At 43.2% G+C, this 21,216-nt stretch overlaps 1 protein-coding gene across 1 annotated transcript in view; it reads left to right on the top strand.

Moving 5' to 3' along the window:
- The window catches only part of LOC121713366 (NLR family CARD domain-containing protein 3-like), a 59,913-nt gene extending 38,711 nt beyond the window's left edge, over positions 1 to 21,202 (top strand). Inside the window, exons 3-4 of the mRNA XM_042097925.1 lie at positions 20,428 to 21,068; positions 21,164 to 21,202. Of these exons, the coding sequence (XP_041953859.1) occupies positions 20,598 to 21,068; positions 21,164 to 21,202 (510 nt within the window). The 5' untranslated portion in view covers positions 20,428 to 20,597. The remainder of the gene's footprint in view (positions 1 to 20,427; positions 21,069 to 21,163) is intronic.
- Positions 21,203 to 21,216: the final 14 nt, after the last annotated feature.

The following is a 21,216-nucleotide window of genomic DNA, read 5'->3' as shown; positions in this document are numbered from 1 at the left end:
TGGAACTTATTGAACAAAAATGAAAAATTACGCAGTCGGCTAAACATTTTAAACTTGCGCAAAACTGCATGAACCCAGCATCGGTGCGTCGCATAAATTAAAACACAAATTGAATCAACAGCTTGATCATTGGACAATAGGCATGCAACGTTTATGACATAAAAAGTGGAATATGATCGCATTTCATCACACCTGACAATTAAACGGAACTGCCGGCTGTTCGTGATTTGACTGATTCTTGAGCTCTCAGCGCAGTGTTGACTTGCGCGTCTTTTTTACATGGCGAGCTTAAACGAAGGAAAGTTCTCTAATTGGACGGGCAAGGCTGACAAGTAGACGGGCCCGTAGCTACGCGTATGGACTATAATGAATGATGATCGGGTGGCGGGTGGGTGCGGATATCAGTGGAGTGGCAGCATGTCGGACTGGCAGCATGTAACCGCGAAGTCTGCTTCCAGGCTCAGTCGTCGTCCTGATCCTATGGTTATTATGGTTACCATTCATAAGCACTGATATGGAACGGTGATTAAACGTTTTTACCAGATCTACTTCATAGGTGTCCTGTTATTCAGAATTAATAGCCACCCCACCAGCCAATCAGAAAAGAGTATTCTCTCCAGGTGTTAAATAGCATTATGGTGTATACAATTGATTTAGAATGTTGGGGGGAGGTGGGGGGCACTGCAATTGTCCCGCCTGCGGGACACCTGCAGTGTAAACAGTTCAATGACTTCCGTCCAGTTGCATTCACCCCCATCATCATGAAGTGCTTCGAGAGGTTGGTCTTCGAGAGGTTGGCTCATCTCAAGACCTGCTTACCACCCTCACTGGACCCCTTCCAATTTACCTACCGTCAGAACAGGAGCACAGAGGATGCCATCTCTACTGCACTCTGCTCTGTTCCACCTTGACAATAGCGACACCTATGTGAGAATGCTGTTCATTCACTTTAGTTCAGCATTCAACACCATCATCCCCTCCAAACCGATCATCAAACTCCGTGAACTGGGCATCAATACCTCCCTCTGTAACTGGACTTCCTAACCAACACAGGGATCGTTTCTCAAAGTCAAGGATGGGTCCTTCAAAGACGCTCTTTCAAGGACGTTACGTCATCAAATCTCGCCAAGCACTGTTCCAATGTCAAGGGTGCTTTAAAATTCTATTAAGTACTGAGTCCTTCGTTCTGAGATTTTTGAGGATGCATGCGTTGCCAGATAGCAGCATGTTGAAATGATGTGCCAAATTGCGTTTTTTATTAATTACAAAATTATAGGCTACAGGCCGATGTGCGTTTTATAGGAGACTATTTTGCGAGACAAAGACTGAGTTTGCTGCTGATATTCTGGGGATAGGCTACAACATTGCCAATGTAGGACTTTAGCCTTTTAATATATTTGCTGCATTGGATCAGTCTTTCTAGAACAGGCAAGAGCTTTCTAGTCTCACGTCAGCAGCGCCGCATCACCCATATACATTAAAACAACCAGTGGATGGCGGGTGGGTGCGGTTTTGAAAATTGGCCAAAAAACTTTGGTGCGGATGGATGATAAGTTTTGCTATGCAGTTACGGTTGAAATAATAGCCCATCCGCGCATCTCTAGCATGCGTGTATCCTCTGCGTGCTTGAAACACCCAAAATGCACCTGCAGCTTCCTGCACACTTGCTAGTCTGTTCCATTGTGTGTTTTCCGTATGCTAAGAAGAAGCCTGGCCTCGTCTTTGAAGGATTTGACTCGGCAGGACTCGTTCTACCAAGCACGGATCCTTGACTTTGAGAAAAGCCCAGGGTTTCCCGCAGCACTTTGCAGCTAAAGCCCTCCTTACACTGACAGACTTTGGAAAGATTTGCAAAGATTTGGAAAAGATTTTTGAAAGACTACAGTCTCAGACCCTCTCACATCTAAAGACAAGTAGTAGAGTTTTAAGTCACAGACTATGATTTTGCAATGACTAGGGATCTTGCAGGGTCACTATTTACAAGACTGCAACTAGATTCCTGTAAATTATTACCCATTGTGCAATAGATAAACAGGAACTGTCAAATGATTTGTTTCTGCAGCATTGTTTCATGCGTGACATCCCTAACCGATATAGAGTTGTTCCGTCACGTGGAAGAGCCGACTAAATATGTATAAGAAATGACAAATATTATAAGAATAACAAATAATCATATAGGCTACAGCTGTCGCCTACTTTGCCCCTTCCTGTTTGGTGTTGGAGAGAGGTCACTATTGGTTTTCATATTGTTCACGTCACTATGCATGAGCCACGACTCAAAAGACTTGCGATAATATCAAACATGTTTGATATTGTCGTAATGGCAAAACTAGAAAAAGACTGACTCAGACTGACTTAAAACCGCTAAGATTGGCACTTTACACTTAACGATCTAGTTGGGAGCGCCGCGATTCCAGTACAACTCCCATGATTTCTGTCCGACTTTGGAAATGTAGTCGCCGACTGTGTACGATTTTGGTCTGTTTTCAATGTAAGGCCGCTATTAGGCGGCCGCCTTAGCAACACATGCTTGCCGTCTTAACTATGTCGTCAAAAAAAAAATGTATATGAGCGATATCTGCCGTGCTACTCTGTACTGTTTTCTCCCTTTTATTCCAAACCGTGACCAAAACCAGTCTCCCTTCTCTGCAGAACGCATTACAAAATAAAAATAAAAAACGTGCCATGAATTGGAAGTTTTTACAATCTTTAAATGCCGTAAATCCTCAAATTATGGCCAGGTTCTATTATTTACTTAGGCTGCACAAACGTCTTTATTTGGGGCAGGCTTGTAATCGAGGCAGGCCTTTATTTCTTGCATGCGTTTTATTGTGAGACAATAAAATAATCATTTTAATAATAATATTAAAATTAATAATAATTTGGGATATAATTTAATAATATTAAATATAATAATAATTTGGGATATAATTTACTTTTGGACTTTTTGATTATATTGCTAAATGTTTGTGTTTGATGGGCACTGAAATCTGGGGGGTATTTGATGGTTCACTATTAAGTTTCATGTAGTTGAAAGAGTGTCGGGATTTCCACCCGCTGTTTATTGCGAGACAGGCAGTCGCTTTCATTAATTCATTGAACATGCACTGTGCTGTAAAGGAAACCTTATTGCATAGCCAAGTACGGTAGCCTAAATTGAGTATTTTTTTTAATTATGCATGGTTTACTTTTTTATTAAATACGTAGGCTGGAATGCCTCACGGCAACAATTGTGTTTAAATGTAGCCTACTGCTTCAACCTCTGGTAAGCTCAGAAGGTTCTTTTGGTCCAATCAGGGCTGTGTGAGATCTGAGATCTGACTGTCAATCACAGTCTAGTGCAGTCTGGTGTGCTATGATGAGCACAAACTCGATGAGAGGGTGCTCAGTGGTAGTGGGGGAGGGGCGTGAGTTGTAACATTCAACATTTTGGCTAAGTCCCCTCAATCTGTCAGACTTGCCAACTGCAGCTTTAAACAACCAACAATATAAAATATTGCTCAACAGCCTCACTCAAAAAATACCCCCCCCCCGACAATTTTATACCACTTTTGAAGTCTCAAGAAGCCGATTAAGATGAGCAAAAAAGTTTTGTGTGGATTTTTTTTGCGTCCTTTTGAAGATTGTACGCCTATAGTCCAAAAATGCCATCACCGAAACAAGGTCGAAGGTGAATTTTCTCTTTGGCTGTGGTATAACTGCCACATTTACGGCTTCTACACACAGTTGCATCCATTGCAGTGCTGGAGACGCATCCCATTCACTTTACATGGGCTCACATCATCCATTGCCGAACTGAATTGTGGGTCTGTTGCGTTGCGTTTCTCCCGTCGCTCGCGTTGAGAAGTTCAGCTGTTGCTGCACCAACAGACTGCATCAGCCAATCAAGCCAATCGACGGACGCCACCAACTAATCAAATTACGGTTATACTTGAAGTCATTTGCATAGCTACCGTCGGGAACACCCACTGGAATGCTTTGACGGAACGCAACTGTGTGTAGAAGCTGTTAGAGCCTCTGCAGCAAATTTTGTCTCGATTGCACCAGTGACTGCACCCCCGGGCATTTTGCTTGATCTTGGGCACTTTGGGTGACCATTCATAATCTGGCATAATTCTTATTCAAGCGTGTAGCTTGAGCCCCCGACTCTAACAAAACCATCCGTGATCATGCTGGATGCTCCTTTGATATTTTAATGATTTTTTTCATATTCCAGCCTTCTCGCAAGCCTTGTAAATGCGCATGCGCTACACACCTTCTGCCACCTGAAAAAACATAGAAAAAGGCTGGAAAACACTGAAAGGCATTTAAATGTGAAATGGTGAGTAATTTATATAAATTTTGGTTCGTACCTAAGACAACTGGACCTCCAGGGACTCTTTGGCACTTTGGGTTACAACCGTGGCTACAGCCTGGGCACAATGGGAGGCATTCATAATTGGCATAATTCTCTGCCACAGTCTGCCACATATCCACGCGTGGAGCTTGAGCCACCGACTCTAATGAAACCATTCGTGATCATGCCGGATGCTCCTTTGACTGACAGCAAACCCCGCCCTATCACCTTAACTCATTGAGTGCCAAAAACGTAATATTACGTTTTTAGCTTTTTTTTAAATTACGAAACTAGACACTCGAACACACCTTATATGTGATTTTGGGAACTCTGTGATGAATGGAAATGAAATATATGACGATCGAAAACGCATGAAAACGCACAATCTGGACATTTTATCATAACGGTTGCCGCTTTGGGTCGAATCAGTGATGCATGCACGTCAGCTCAAAACCAGGCCATTTTCATGGGTCTATCACCCATGAAAAGGTGGCAGTCTCGCCAGGTCTCACTAGGTCACTTCCTGGAAAGTTTACAGGCAACACTTCATATTTCATGAAAGACGTTATATCTCCATTTCTAGAAAAAACAAACAGTGATTTTGATGAAAACTAGCCACTGTTTAGCTTGGGATTTCTCAGGAACAGAGGTGTGTAGAAATACACGGTTTGCACCCACTGAGAGCTTAAAGTCTCACCTTTTAAACGAGCCATTGTATGTGTTCATAGCTATAACACAGAATATGCTGTGTAGGGCTGCACGATTATGGCCAAAATGATAATCACGATTATTTTGATCAATATTGAGATCACAATTATTTATCACGATTATTAATTAATTTTAGTGACAAAAATATGTTTTCCCTAAACATGTTGGACTTTCTATCTGGCTCACCCAAATTTTCCCCCTTACATTTACTCTTTATACTTTAAGATTCTTTGCCAGCTCCACTCAAATATAGCCTATGGCTAGTGCTGTGCCTATGGCTGTGCCCTCTCACAGTTTATAAATGGTCAGTAGTGGGAACTACTGTTGCCATCGCCCTCTCTCCCACGCTCAAATGCGTCCCCAATTAAATGGACTATTAGCATAACGTAGTTAGATCTCCTGCAATGGAGATACTATGTATCTCTATGTAACAAGCTGTTTTGACATTGTAAACGTTCTCTAAGAAGAGTGTAAAGCGGTTTGCAGTAGCCTAAAGTTAACCACAACGTCGTCTATCGCTGGAAAAAAATAGCGAGCGGCCTATGATAAACTAATGAATGCTCGGCGGGCCGGATTAAAGTGCGTGGCTGGCCGCAGTTTAGACACCCCTGGTTTAGTCATTCGTTGATATGTAAAACACTGACGTGTAGGCTACATTTTCATTATTGTTCACTCGTTTTGAGTAGGCTGTGTCTTGAAACGCATATGCATTGTAGGTTGCACATGTGGCTTATACAATACATAAATAAAATTCACGGATCCCATCGTTAGCTCAACTCTTATTACAGTATAGGCTATCGGAGGAAGCAAACAAGGACTAAAAGTTAACGTGATAAAAAAGGCTTGTGTGGTTTACGTCATGTGATGTGTTTCACGGTATGAGTTGAGAGCCCTGCTTTGCTTATATTTTTGGTTAACTTAACTTGCCTGAAATCCGAAATATTTTCGAACAATGGATGATCCGCTTCGAGGGACAAGCTCTTGTCCTTCTGCTGTGCCACACATTTGATTTTTGATCGTCGTTTATTGTATAGTCTAACTAGCCTTCTAATAGTTAACATAATGTCACTAGTCCACAGTGCATCCAAACTGAGCAGTGCACCAGGCTGAGCAGTGCAGGGAACAGCTGTCATTGGTAGGCTGCATGCAGGCACATGGTCAGACAGGTTTAAGGAACGCTTGATTTGTTTTGTAGCGGAGCGTTCTATGGGTTGCCAGGTTGGTTCTATGGGTAGAGCACGCATTTTAAATATCGCTCGATCACGTAAATTTGATCGTGGGAAGCCAAAATCGTGATCGTGATTAAAATTCGATTAATTGTGCAGCCCTAATGCTGTGGCTGTACAAAAATCATCAACAATGGTCTAGATTGCTGGCACTCTAGGACAAAGCTTCCGAAAACAGCTTGGCATTCTATGAGTTAACAAATTTTCTGCGGGAAACCCTGCAACAGACCTCAGTCTGTTAGGTTAGATAATCACACCTCCTCAACCATCACCCTGAACACTGGCATACCACAGGGATGTTTGCTGAGCCCTCTCCTTTGCTCCCTCTTCACTTACGACTGCACACTTGTACATGGCTCTAACACCATTGTCAAGTTTGCAGACGACACTACGGTGATTGGTCTCATCAGCAACAACGATGAAACTGCCTACAGGGAGGAGGTCCTATGGTGGTGCACTGACAACCCGGCTCGCACCGAGAAGACGAAAGAGCTCATTGTGGACTTCAGGAAGTCTAAAGCTACACACACACACACATTATCACCAACGGGACTAGGGTGGAGCGTGTCACCATCTTCAAGTTTCTGGGTGTCCACATCTCTGAGGACCTCTCTTGGACCCTCAACACCTCTACCCTGATCAAGATGGCTCACCAGCATCACTTCTTTCTGAGGAGACTAAAGAAGGTCCACCTTTCTCCTCAGATTCTGGTTCTTCTACCGCTGCACCATCGAGAGCATCCTCACCAACTGTGTCACAGTTTGGTATGGCAACTGCTCTGCCTACAACCAAAAAGCACTGCCCAACGCATTACTCCCCTCCATCAAGGCCATCAGGAGCATGCGATACCTGCGTAAGGCGCGCAGCATCATCAAAGACTGTTCTCATCCCAACCACAGACTGTTCACCCCACTCCCCTCCAGGAGGCACTCTCCACACCCAAACCAGCAGGTTCAGAGGATGCGCCCCCCCCCTGCCTCCTTGCCTGTGCCTGTTTAGGTGTCCATGACCATCGCAACCTTGACAGCAACAACAAGGAGGTGGACAACCCCCCCCCCCCCCCCCCAGAAATTGCACTACCCTAACCCACCCATTGTGTTTAGAAATGTACATACTGTAATTACACTTATACATCTACTGCTCTTTATACTATTCATCCTGCACATACACGTATTCTTACTATATAATAATGTTACTCTTTCTTCACTACAATGGTACTGTTACCCCACTGCACATAGTTGTACATACTGTATATCTGTCCATATGGTTCATACTGAATATCCATATTTATTCTGTTTTTTCTTATAATGTATTCTGTTAATACACATCATATCTATATTATTCTTACTACTATTATAATGTTACTGCTACTACATTGCACAAATCTGTGCATGTTGTTCATACATTGGTCATATTACCTAGCTTGTTAGTAACTGCTAACAAACTGCACATATTTATAGTTAATTTATATTACTCTAAACCACCTTCTGTAAACCTCTGTACACTGTACTATATTTCTTGTCCTGTCTATGCACCACCTGTCTATACGTTGTATATCACATATTCTTTTTTTAGACTTCTGGTTAGACGCAAACTGCATTTTATTGGCTTTGTACTTGTACTCTGCACAATGACAATAAAGTTGAATCTAATCTGATTTACAGTTTCCTCAGGGCAGCTTATCCTTGATAGTTTACTAAACATGTGTGAAACTGTGACTTCAGGTAGCGTGTTTGGACAAACTTGTTGAGACAAGTTTATGCTTAGAGTTGGCATGCCTCCCTTCAAATGAAGTTAAGACTACATTTACACGTGGCCGCCTGTTTTCATAAATGGACATTTTACCTAGCCTGACGAACCAGACCCACATTAAAATGTAGGGTCTGGGCACTCACCGTTCGCAGTGCTCAGTCCGTGGGGCGGGATAATCGGTTGTCTTTCAAATTCCCTCTGTACGCAATAGGACAGCGCTATGAATCCCATGCGTTTTCCACCAGCGGAGCTAGTTAGCTAGTTCAAACTTTTGCCAACTTAATAAAAACTTAACTCGTGTCACACTTTTCGCCAACAGCAACATTACAGTATCTTATTTGTTTTCAAGTAGCAGGGAATTCAAGCCAAACCGTTGTAACTCTGCCATCAATCATTATGTTAAGCCCGCCTAACGACTCTATACACGATTTGATTGGCCTGATAAAAGTTTAATTTTTCAAGCTCACAAGCCAACGGAGAGTTGCTAGACTAGCCCTGGCAGCAAATGTAATTTGCCTCTAAATTTCTAGGCTACACTCAGAGATTTCTTGGCATAAGAATGCATTACAGTGTGTATATCTTCCGCTTCTTCCATGGTCCAAAAGATTTTCAGAAAAAATAATAAAAAGTACACTGAAACAAAGGCGAAGTTATGCCGCCTTCATGCCACATCGGATATTCTGAAATTCGGACCTCCGATAGAGGAGAAATTACTTGAAGGCATAGTTGAGTCGGATTTTTTGCTCAGAGACTCGTGTGGAAGTCTTGTGCCCCGAGATATCCAACTTGACGCAGTGTTTCCTCTACGTTTATTTTAGCATGGCAGCCCGCCATGGTTTAAATTAATACCGCCATGGTATCAGAATCAGGGCAGACGCACAATGTAGTAGCAGTTGCTTTTAAAATAATCCTGCCGACGTATCCTCCCCTACTGGCTGCCGCTCACATTGCAATTTAACAATAGTAGCATAAAACTAGACTACAAAAAAGACTACTAGCCTGTCCAGTTTCACATATTATATATTGTATTGATATAGCCTATTTAAAACATTAACTTTCTTCTCAGTGTTTCCTCTTCATTTAGCAGCTGCTTCAGAATTAGGGGAAACACACAATATTGTCCGGACGCATAGTAGGCTAAATGCCCTCCGCTGGCTGCAGAAAATTGCAGTTTAACAATTAACAGCAATGCAAATCTGAGAGAATCAAGTCACATTAAATGGTGTTTTTTTGGATGGCGGATGGCCTGCCGCCACTGTTAAAAAAAAATGTAGGGGAAACACTGTGATGTCACTATCATATTCTCCAACCACGGCGGCATCCCTTGCAACAACACAAGATGCGAATCTCACTCTCATTACAAAGGCAAGGTACCCTGGAAATCCAGAGTTCTCGCGAGAGCTAAATTTGAATTTGCTTTGAATTCAGAGTGACTCTGATGACGAGTAATGATGCTCATTACCTATGCCCATGAAACCAAGCTGCACCAATCACACTGGTGTATTTGATATACAGTAGGCGGGCCAGAAGCAAGCTAAACAGATGATGACAGAGTTGCGAGGTCGATGTCCAGAAACATTGGTCATAGTGTTATCCAATTGCGTGCAGTGATATTTTCAAATGCATGCTTGGTGCTGCCCCTCGAATTGGGCCATTTTCATTACTCATAGCCAGCAGTGGTAGAATGTAATGAAGTACAAATACTGTATTTACAGTACAATTGATTACAATTACTGTACTTAAGTACATTTTCCACGTATCTGTACTTAAGTAGAATCTATAGTGCATACTTTTGACTTTTGCTTTGTTACATTTTGCAGCAATTATCTATACTTTCTACTCCACTACATTTCTACAACACCATCGCTCCGTTCCGTTACATTTTTTCTCCGACAAAAGGCCTACCTGACCAGCACATGTTTGTCTTACCAGTGGTTGCTACCAAAGATTGGGGGCAGCCGTGGCCTACTGGATAGAACTTCGGACCTGTAACCGGAGGGTTGCCGGTTTGAACCCCGACCAGTAGGCGCGGCTGAAGTGCCCTTGAGCAAGGCACCTAACCCCTCACTGCTCCCCGAGCGCCGCTGTTGATGCAGTCAGCTCACTGCGGTTAGTGTGTGCTTCACCTGACTGTGTGTTCACTGTGTGCTGTGTGTGTTTCACTAATTCACGGATTGGGATAAATGCAGAGACCAAATTTCCCTCACGGGATCAAAAGAGTATATATACTTATACTTAGATTCTAGAGCACTATGTGCCCCACTCTAAATCTTTGAATCAGCTTACTGTCGACACAGGTGAAATGCACCAAAGATTCACTTAGCCGTGGTCACATGACATCTTGAACCACGTCTCGAAGCAGTGTATTGGAACACTTGCGCTTCAAAAGCTCGACACTGATCGAGCTGATTTGAGGTGTCAGTTTCAAGCATCACATCCTTATCATAAAGACACATTTCTCAACAACTCACTCTTTTCTGTACAATCCGGACAAGCAAAACTGGCAGTACGACCCTCCGGACGTTTCCCTTGTTGTCCACCACGTTAAACTTCGGACTCTCGTGTTTTGCTTAATGATATTTAACTCAGCAGATCACCCTAGTAGAAAACCAGAATTACAGTCTCCAGAATTGTAAGTCAGAATGTAAACTGGGCCACAGATGGTAAGCAAAATTAAATTAGCCTAAAACTAACTATCCTAGTATAACCTAAAACTGACTTAAAAATGTCACAGCCCATAGGCCTACTGTTGTTTTTATTACAATATAGACATTTAAGACAATAATGCAAATATGTTTACTTTTAATACTTAAAGTACATTTAAATAGACCTCTCCGGAATAAGTCCCGCCTCCCAAGCAGCCGTGTCCACCCAACTTCCGGGCATCGAATGTCTATGGGAAATAACATGGCGTTTCGAAATATCATACCTGTCAAACATCTGTAGGTGGCAAAGTAGAAAAAAATGGTGGGCCGATTGGCCTACACACTTCTGCCATCTAGTTTCCACTGGATTTTTTGATTGTCGGTGCCGTTAAAGTAGAAATATATCAGTAAGAAGCACTAAGCTAACACACGCTTCAGACGCCGCGACTCCCCCAGTCAAGGTTGCATAGCAACGGCAATGTTTCATAGTTTGTCTTCACCGAAATGGAGTTTGTGGCACCAGAGCCTGTCTACGGAGGTGGCACTAACCCTGTGTGAAATCACAAAATGCATTAAACTTTCGTTTACAAAGACGTGAAACTCACCGAGTGGTCAAGGGTGTTCACTGATATGCTCACACCAAAATCGCTGCAATCGCTGTAGCTTACGATACCGCGACTGCATAAGACTACAGAAAGAATACAAACAGCCCCATATCCGTTTCCAGTGGCGGAGTAATACCGTACCTCACAGCACATCCAATACAAGTCAATGGAGTTGGACAAAAACTACGATAAAACCTGTTGGAAAGGATCTTTTGCAGCGATTTTTGTCACAATGTATCCACAACACACCACATGATTGGTACAATGTATTCAAATGTCCACTTTTTGGCGTGGAAAGGGGCGGAATATGTGTAGACAACAAACTAACCCCATGCATTTCTATGGAGGATTTTTTGAGTGCTGCGTCTCCTCATTAGAAAGTCTCTGCCTGTGACAGAGCAGAAGTGAGGCTTTCCAACGAGACTACCCACTTGTCTGTAAGATCAAGTATGAAAATATAAAAATCATGAAATTAAATTAAATTGCATCATATTTACAGTCTATACTGCTCTGCGTTCACCTGCGCACCCATTATTCGTGTTTGAATTACTCGTGAACCCGTGATCGCATAGATATAGCAAGCATGTCAGATGAAAGAGGAGACACAGAGCTGTCCATTGATACCAAGTATATTGATCCTTTTGGGTTTTATGGGTATGTGTGGGTTATATGGGTATGTGTTGAGGTGGCGGGTTCAAGGGCCGTGAGAGGCGGACAAATCGACCTCTGTTACAGTGGTGCCGTAGACCCGGATCATGGGAGTGAGGATTTAGGGAGGTGAGTGTAACGGAGGCGAACGGAGCTAGCATGCTAGTTGCGTGTGTAAATCCTCACACTCCTAACCTTAAGAACCGCTTCTAACCACTGAGTTGGAAGCCTGGACTTTTAGCTCAGTGGTTAGAGAGTTTGACTCCCATGCCGGGGTGTGTTGAGGTGGCGGGTTCGAGGGCCATGAGCGGTGGACGAACCGACTTCTGTTACATGGACACACAGGCTAATACGCAAACTCAGGTCAGATCAGTTCGTGTCACAGATATGGAGTGCAGAAAGGTAATTTTTCATCACTAAATAAAAAATGGCATTTATTTCTGTAAGGACACATATGTCTGTAAATTGCTCAACCCCAAAGTCCCCCTCCACCATGGTTCTCATATTGCCCAGATTCAGGACAGTAGTTCTGGCCTACAGATACATGAAAGTCATGTCCAGCTGGCAGCTTGCTGTGGTGAGATACATTTCAAAATGTAAGAAATGTGTAATACGCTTTTTTTCTTTTTATTATTTAAAAATAAAAATCAAAGCAAGCATGGAATGGTGGCAGATCTGGGTAGCCTAGACTCTGCTGAACAAAATATAGCATGTGTGAATGTCTTACAATGTCTTACATCTTACAATGACCAGGATAAATGATTATATTATAGTGTGAATGACCAAAAGAATTTGCTCAGCTCCAGAGAATCCCTTCACCAGGACAGTCTGCCCTACACACACATGAAAGGCATGTCGATCCGAGCTGACAGGTTGTGGTGAAATACGTCAAAAAATAAGAATTTTTAAAATACACTTAAAAATCAAATCAATGCAAGTATTAATGCATGCAATTGTGGCAGATATGGATAGCCTAGACTCTGCTGAAAAAAACAATATATAGCATGTGTGAATGACACTTACAATGACTAGGATAAATGCTTCTAACTGAAGGTAGTGAGAATGCCCTTCAAATAGTCTAGGGTTCATAGGGTTAAATAAATCAGTAAATATTGTACATGTGTGTGTGTGAGGGGTCTTGTCATTTTTTCCATATTTACCATTGAGTATGAATTCAAACTGCCCTCTATCGCTCAATATTCATTTGAATATTCATCCAGTCATCCAGATATATATTGACTAGATGTCGCCTTGGCTACTACTATTCATTGGAAGGAAAGCGTCAATAGAGCTGCCATTTAGGTGAGGGGATCCACTCCTCTTTAATGCATCAGCTAGCATGCAAGGTCTAACGAAAATAAAATCACCATAAATCGTCAAAATCTCAAGTGATTTTGTAGTTTTTTGGTTTGTTCCAAATGTCAGACATTTATCATTATAATATGTATGATCATAATATAATCTACTTCATGTTTACTTTGTACATCAACAGTCCCGTCCCTACTCAGAGAGCATATTTCCGGAAGTAAGTTTTCCATTCATTTTTGGTAGTGTAGTACTTTTCTGTTAAATCGCGAATAAAACACATTTTTCTCAAAACAAGGTTGATGCCCGATGAACTTTTGTTGTCTATATGAGCATATACATCCTCTTAATCATGACATAGCTGGTTTTGAATCTACCTTGGACAGTAACAATTTTACGGCTTATAGTACAGTTCTCAATGGAAAAAATGAACTTACTTCCGGAATCGGAGGGGGTGGGACTGTTGTGTGTGATGTAAGGGCTATCCTACGGTGGCCGACAGGTGCAAACGACGTGCAATTTATGACAACAGATGCAAATCAACAAAACATGTGCAAATAGACAAAACACGTGCAAAAAGACAAAACACAAACAACTTAAGAAAACATTTCATCTTCATTTGACAACACGTGCACATCATTTAGAAAATGCGCTGCAAATTCAGAAAACATCTACATTTCAGAAACGAGCTGAATACAATTCAGAAACACAACGGAACTGTTTCTTTTACTGTCTATGGTACAGACAGTAAGGGCAGAGCCCGTCTACGGAGAGCCTTGCCACTCCGTATTAAGTCCCATTGTACCGAATTTTGGATGCAGTTCCACCAGAGTTCCACTGGGGGCGATCGCCATGAGTGCAGAATGAATGGGAGTCAATGGAGCTAGACGGCTAAATTGGTCTCTTTCACCTGATTGTCGTTGACAAATCTCAGATTTGATTGTAGTTTGTATAACTTCAACATGGGTTATAGGTCAAAAGTTGAATGAACGAGTACTAATGTCCTTTTGATTTCTTACAGGTTGGGTCGTTGTTGCACATAATACGCTAGCATTGTGCTAATGAATGACGTCATTGACAAATTTGAAAGGCTTTTTAGAACAATTAAGTGACTTTAAAAAATATAATACTCAACCAAGTGTATTTTCTTTGCTTCCCCTTTCAAATGCAATACTCAAATTACTTGAAAAAAAATTATATCCCAAGAAAAGTGGATTTTGAGGGGTACAGCTCCATAGACCTCCATGCATTCTGCACTCGTGGACGAGCGCCCTCATGTGGAACCACAGAAGGAACTGCAACCAGTTCAGAAACCGGAAGTTTTCCGAGAGTGGCAGTTCTTGATGATTGGCACGATGTCTTCACAACACACCATATGATTGGCTCAATGTATTCACATCACACCACATGATTGGCTCAATGTATTCACATGTCGACGTTTTGCCGAGGAAGGGGTGGGATATGTGTAGACAACGGCCATATTGGCGTGACAAACTAGCCCCATGCATTTCTATGGAGTATCTTTTGAGTGCTGTGTCTCCACATTAGAAAGTCTCTGGTAAAGGAGAGGTGTTCATCACTTTTAAGTGCCATTAAAATGTTAAGATAAACCCAAATACTTACATTTCAAGCCAGATTTCTTTAAACAGGAGCTGTTGTTGTCACACACATCACTTTTAAGTGTCCCCCGGTAACACTTCCGTTGTGTTGTGGATTTCGTTGTGCGTTATTGAAATGTAAATGTTGTCTGAATTTGCAGCGCGTTTTCTAAATGATGTGCACGTGTTGTCAAATGAAGATGAAGATGTTTTCTTAAGTTGGTTGTGTTTTATCTATTTGCACGTGTTTTGTTGATTTGCATCTGTTGCCATAAGTTGCACGTCGTTTGCACCTGTCGGCCACCGTACTATCCAGTGTAAAATGGATATATTCCACTCAGACAAAGCGACAGAATATATCAATCTGTTTTCCTGACAACATTGAGGCTACATTGCCTACAGTTAAGAACAAAATTATTCCTACCCCTGGCAAATATTGATTTAAAGATGATTTTCTCTTTATCAATATGTTTGTTCTGACTGAAAATGACACTCTTACATGGCAAAAGATTGCAAGACAATGTGGGAGAAACATGAAATTAAAAAAAAAAATATAAAAAATGGCATGTCCAAAATTATTCATACCCTTTTTTAAATAATCAATGGAAACATCTTTATTTGCATTCACAACTCTCAAAATGGTTCTTATAATCTGGACGAGGAGGTGGGACGGGCCTGCTGATCTCCAACAAATGGAAATTCACCCCACTACTGCCTTCAAACAAATATGTCTCCCCTTCACCTCCAGGAACTTAAACGGTCCTCACCGATAGAAACCTCCTTCTCCATGGGCTTGTGGAACTGTCAATCCGCAGTCAACAAAACCGACTTCATAGCTGGCTATGCCAACCACCTTTCGTTGGAACTCCTTGCTCTCACTGAGACTTGGATCAAACCAGAGAACACTGCCACCCCGGCTGCACTCTCCACTAACCTTACACTATCCCACACCCCTCGCCTATCTGGACGAGGAGGCGGGACGGGCCTGCTGATCTCCAACAAATGGAAATTCACCCCGCTACTGCCTTCAAACAAATATGTCTCATTCGAATTCCATGCCATCACAGTGATCGCCCCAGCAAAACTCTACGTGCTGGTCATCTACCGCCCTCCAGGCCAACTAGGCGACTTTATTGACGAACTTGACACTCTGCTATCCTCCATCCCTGAGCATGACTGTCCGCTTCTTGTTCTCGGTGATATGAACATCCACTTAGATGCCCCAGGCTCAGCGGACTTTTTGGCCCTGATCCACTCCTTTGACCTCGAACTGGTTCAAAGCCCACCGACTCACAAAGCTGGCAAAGAGCTTGACTTGATCTTCACTCGGAACTGCAGCACAGACACCCTCATGGTGACGCCTCTCCATCTTTCTGACCACTTCTTCATCCAGTTCAACGTCAGCCTGTCAGAACAGCCTCCGGCTCCTCAGCCGATGGTCACGTTCCGCCGCAACATCCGGAACCTGTCTCCAACGCACTTCTCCTCTGTGGTTGCCTCCGGTCTACCTCCACTCAACACCTTCTCCTCTCTGGAGGTTAATGAAGCCACTGACTCGCTCTGCTCCACACTGACCTCGTGTCTAGACGAGCTGTGCCCTCTTACCACAAGGCCAGCTCGATCCAAACATTCTCATCCATGGCTAAATGATACCCTCCGATCGCAGCGCACCAAACTCAGAGCCGCGGAGAGGAAATGGCACAAATCCAAACTAGCTGACGACCTCAAAAACTACCAGACACTCCTGACCTCCTTCTCAGCCAGCATCACTGCTGCTAAGACTGCTTTCTACCATGACAAAATCAACAGCGCTACAGACACTCGAAAACTTTTCTCAACCTTCAAATCGCTACTCAACCCTCAGCTGCCTCCTCCTCCATCCAGCCTTACTGCAGATACCCTCGCCTCATTTTTTACAAACAAAGTGGCGGCAATCAGCAGTCAATTCTCTACATGCCCACTCAACGCATCTGACTCAGATACCGCACTCCTACAACCTCCTAGGGACTGCTGGAACAACTTTTTCAGCATTCACGCCTCTCTCCGAGAGTGAAGTGTCCAGACTCCTGACATGCAGCCGTCCTACCACATGCTCGCTGGACCCTATACCTACGAGCCTACTTCAGTCCATCAGCCCGACCATCGCTCCAGCTATCACACATGTGATCAATGCCTCGCTAACCTCCGGCACATTTCCAACAGCGTTCAAAATGGCCCGGGTAACACCGTTACTTAAGAAAGCTTCTCTCAACCCTGCTCAAGTCGAGAACTACCGCCCTGTCTCACTACTGCCTTTCCTATCCAAAGGCATTGAACGAGCAGTCTCCAAACAGGTCTCTGACTTCCTTTCACAGAACAACCTTCTGGATCCAAATCAGTCTGGGTTCAAAAGCGGCCACTCTACCGAAACGGCTCTGCTGTCTGTAACAGAAGCCTTAAAAGAAGCCAGGGCGACCGCTCGGTCATCAGTACTCATTCTGCTTGACTTATCGGCTGCCTTTGACACGGTTAATCACCGTATCCTTCTCTCTATACTCGCTGACATGGGAATCTCCGGTTCTGCTCTCTCCTGGTTTGAATCCTACCTCACAGGACGCTCATTTAACGTATCATGGCTTGGTCAGCTATCCGCACCTCACCATCTCACCACAGGGGTCCCCCAGGGCTCAGTGCTGGGCCCCCTCCTCTTTGCTATCTACACCACCTCCTTGGGACAGATTATCCGTTCGCACGGCTTCTCATACCACTGCTATGCAGACGACACACAGCTCTATCTGTCCTTTCCACCTGACGACCCCCTGGTTTCAGCACGGATCTCGGATTGCCTTTCAGACATAGCTACATGGATGAAGGCACACCACCTCCAGCTGAACCTCTCAAAGACTGAACTGCTGGTCATCCCAGCTAAACCTACCATACACCACGACATCAACATCAAATTTGACTCCCTGTCTGTTTCACCGACCAGGACTGCAAGAAATCTAGGAGTTGTTCTTGACAACCAACTAAACTTCTCGGATCATGTTGCCTCAGTCGCCCGGTCATGCCGTTTTGCACTCTACAACATACGGAAAATCAGGACTTACTTGACTCAAGATGCTACCCAACTCCTGGTTCAGGCAATAGTCATCTCACGACTCGACTACTGCAATGCCCTCCTGACAGGTCTCCCAGCCTGCGCAGTGAAACCACTTCAGATGATCCAGAACGCGGCGGCGCGCCTGGTCTACAACCAACCCAAAAGGGCACATGTTACCCCGCTGCTCATCCAGCTACACTGGCTACCTATGGCGGCCCGCATCAAATTCAAGGCTCTAATGCTTGCCTACAAAGTAGTCTCCGGTTCTGCTCCCACCTACTTGAAAGCCCTCATACAGACATACGCTACCTCCAGACCGCTGCGCTCCTCAGACGAACGACGTCTAGCTCTACCACCGTTAAGCTCAGGCCAATCCAAACTTTTCTCATCTGTTGTTCCTCATTGGTGGAACACACTGCCAGTTCCTACAAGGGCAGGGACATCCCTCTCCATTTTCAAAAAACTCCTGAAGACCCAGCTCTTTAGAGAACATCTCCTCTCATAGCAACACTTACAACAAGTCTTGCTGATCCTAGCACTCACCAGCCGTCTTATTGTACACGTAACTGTTAAAAACAGCACTCACTGATGCACTTATTCTTACTCGAATGTTTTTTTTTAAATTGTCGTAAAATTGTTGAGAATTGCTCTAAAACTTAAACTGTTTATCATGTTGTTAGCCGCTTTGGCCAAAAATGCGTCAGCCTAATGTAATGTAATGTAATGTAATGTAATAATATCTCCATGTTTCCACAATGATTCTAGACCACACCTTTTTAACAGCAATCCAGGTTTTGAGTCAGGAACGATTATTTGCCATCACTCTGGCTTTGTGTTCACTTTTTTGATGGATTGAGGTCTGGACTCTGGCTCTGCCACTCTAGAATGTTGATATTGTTCTCGGTTAACCATTTATTGCCTTGTGTGGCTGTATGTTTTGGATCATTGTGTGGTTTATTGGTCCATTGATGCCTATTGGGGCAGGTCTCTCGGCAGACTGCCTGATCTTTTCCACCAAAAATCTCAATGTAGCTCCTTGTTTTAGTGTTACTGTCTACTTTGAGAAGTTCACTAGGTCCCATTGTCTGAAAAACACCCAAAACTAATACATTTCTATAGCTATTCTCCACATTGCGGATGGTGTTTTGGTGGTTGAAATTTTCACTCCATCTCCAAATGGATCACTTGGTCACCTTGGATGCTGATCATGGATCACTCTTCTCCAAACATGCACAACTCAGCTAAACCTTTATAAGGGCACACCAGGACAAAGAATTTAGCTTTCGCTGAATTTCTTTTTGACCCAGGGACATGGCCTGAGATTGGCATAAAAAAGAAGCATCAAATTCCAATGACGCCATGTCCATCTCAATTGTGGGGGTTAGAAAAGTATTATATTGGGATGTTTTTCAACCAGGGGGGCCTGTTGACCTTCTCAAAGTAAGTAAACGGTAACACTAAAGCAAGGGACTACACTAAGATTCTGGAGGTTGTGTTTCCCACAGAATTTGATTGAATTTGTGGCGGTAGCATGTGTGTGTGTGTGGGGGGGGGGGGTATAGGGTGAGTGCCTGTCACTTTAAGACGTTCGTGAGGGAACCCTTGCAATTGTAACAGTTAAAAGGCTGCTGATGTGTGGATGCAATTCATAACGTTTTCTACGTAGGTTCTCCTTGGGACAAGCACTTTTGAGTCTTGGAAAACACTTTTCCATTTACATCGGGATTTTGCAAACATTCAGTGTCAGAGTCAATAAAATGAGCCCTGCATGAGTGACGAAATTGACAAGCAGCTGTAAGCATGCTAAACTCGACATCCAAACAGTATTCTAACATTAGCTTTGAGATACTGCATAACCTAACTTAGAACACTGAGGAGACTAAACTATGTTGTGATAAGACCTTAGCAGAGTTAACTTTAATGCAGCAGTTTTGAACAAATTTGCGCAGCATTGTCACAATGCTAAGCGGATTTAATTGCAATTTAGCCCACCATCTTCTATGTGGCAACAACAATCCTTCAACAATCCTTAATGTTTTGTTAAATGCACATGCAAAGGAGGGGCAGCGGGCTCGTTACGAGAGAGAGCGGGGCAAGGGGCAAAAAGGATTATTTATTTTGATTCCATGTTTCTACCACATTGTCTTACAACCTTTTGGTGTGGTCAAGAGAAAATAAACATTAAATCAATATTTGCCAGGGGTATGAATAATTTTGTTCTTAACTGTACCTCTCATCTCGTTGCCTCTAGTAGTGTTGAGTGAAGGGTTGCCGGTAGGGGATGTTGAGAAATTAAGATGTGGATGTCGAAATATAACCCCACCCACATGCCAACACCAGCCCCCCTCTCTCTCACACACACACACACAGAATCACACACTCACACAGGTACAGCTGTAAATTAATGAAAATGAATTTTAAACCAGGAGATTCTATAAAGCTGAAATTATCAGCTAGAGATTACATGTCAACTCACCTTATGAAAAATAACTGCCTGATAAGGTACATTGTATTTTGTATTACAGATAAATCACTATTACACTTGAAGATAGCCACCCAGGCAGACCTGAAGAGAAAATTTAGAAACATATCAGAAGGCGTTTCCTCCAAAGGCCGCTCAGCATCTCTGAATGACGTCTTTGTAGAGGTGTATATTACAGAGGGTGGAACAGAAAATATAAATGACCAACATGAGATGAGACAGATTGAGATGGCCCGCCAGATGACAACAAATGGAGACACTCTGATCAAATGCACAGACTTATTCAAATGTCTTCCTGAACAAAAAGTGCAAATTACATCTGTCCTAACCAAGGGGATTGCCGGGATCGGAAAGACTGTCTCTGTCCAGAAATTTATTCTGGACTGGGCAGAACAAAAGTCAAATGACGACATTGCAGTTATAGTCCCACTTCCTTTCCGAGACCTAAATCGGAAGAAAGGAAACTACAGCTTGACGGGCCTGCTCCATATCTATGCACCACAGTTAAAAAGGGTGAAGAATCTTGAAGAAATTGCAAAGAAAACACTGCTAATATTGGATGGACTTGATGAATGCCGACATCCTCTGGATTTTCTAAATAATCCATGGTGGTCAGATATCTCAAAGCCCACCTCAGTTGGTGTGTTGTTGACCAACCTGATCTCAGGGAATCTGCTTTCCTCAGCTCTGATATGGATTACCTCTCGACCAGCAGCAGCCAGCCAGATTCCCTCTGAGTATATTCACAGGTTGACTGAAGTTCGGGGATTTGGTGACAGTCAGAAGGAGGAGTACTTCAGGAAGAGAATCGGAAATGAAAGCATGGCCAATT

The sequence above is a fragment of the Alosa sapidissima genome, chromosome 7, assembly GCF_018492685.1.
Source record: "Alosa sapidissima isolate fAloSap1 chromosome 7, fAloSap1.pri, whole genome shotgun sequence".
Taxonomy (NCBI): domain Eukaryota; kingdom Metazoa; phylum Chordata; class Actinopteri; order Clupeiformes; family Clupeidae; genus Alosa; species Alosa sapidissima.
Note: the sequence above shows the minus strand (reverse complement) of the source record. Positions and strands in the feature narration are given on the sequence as shown.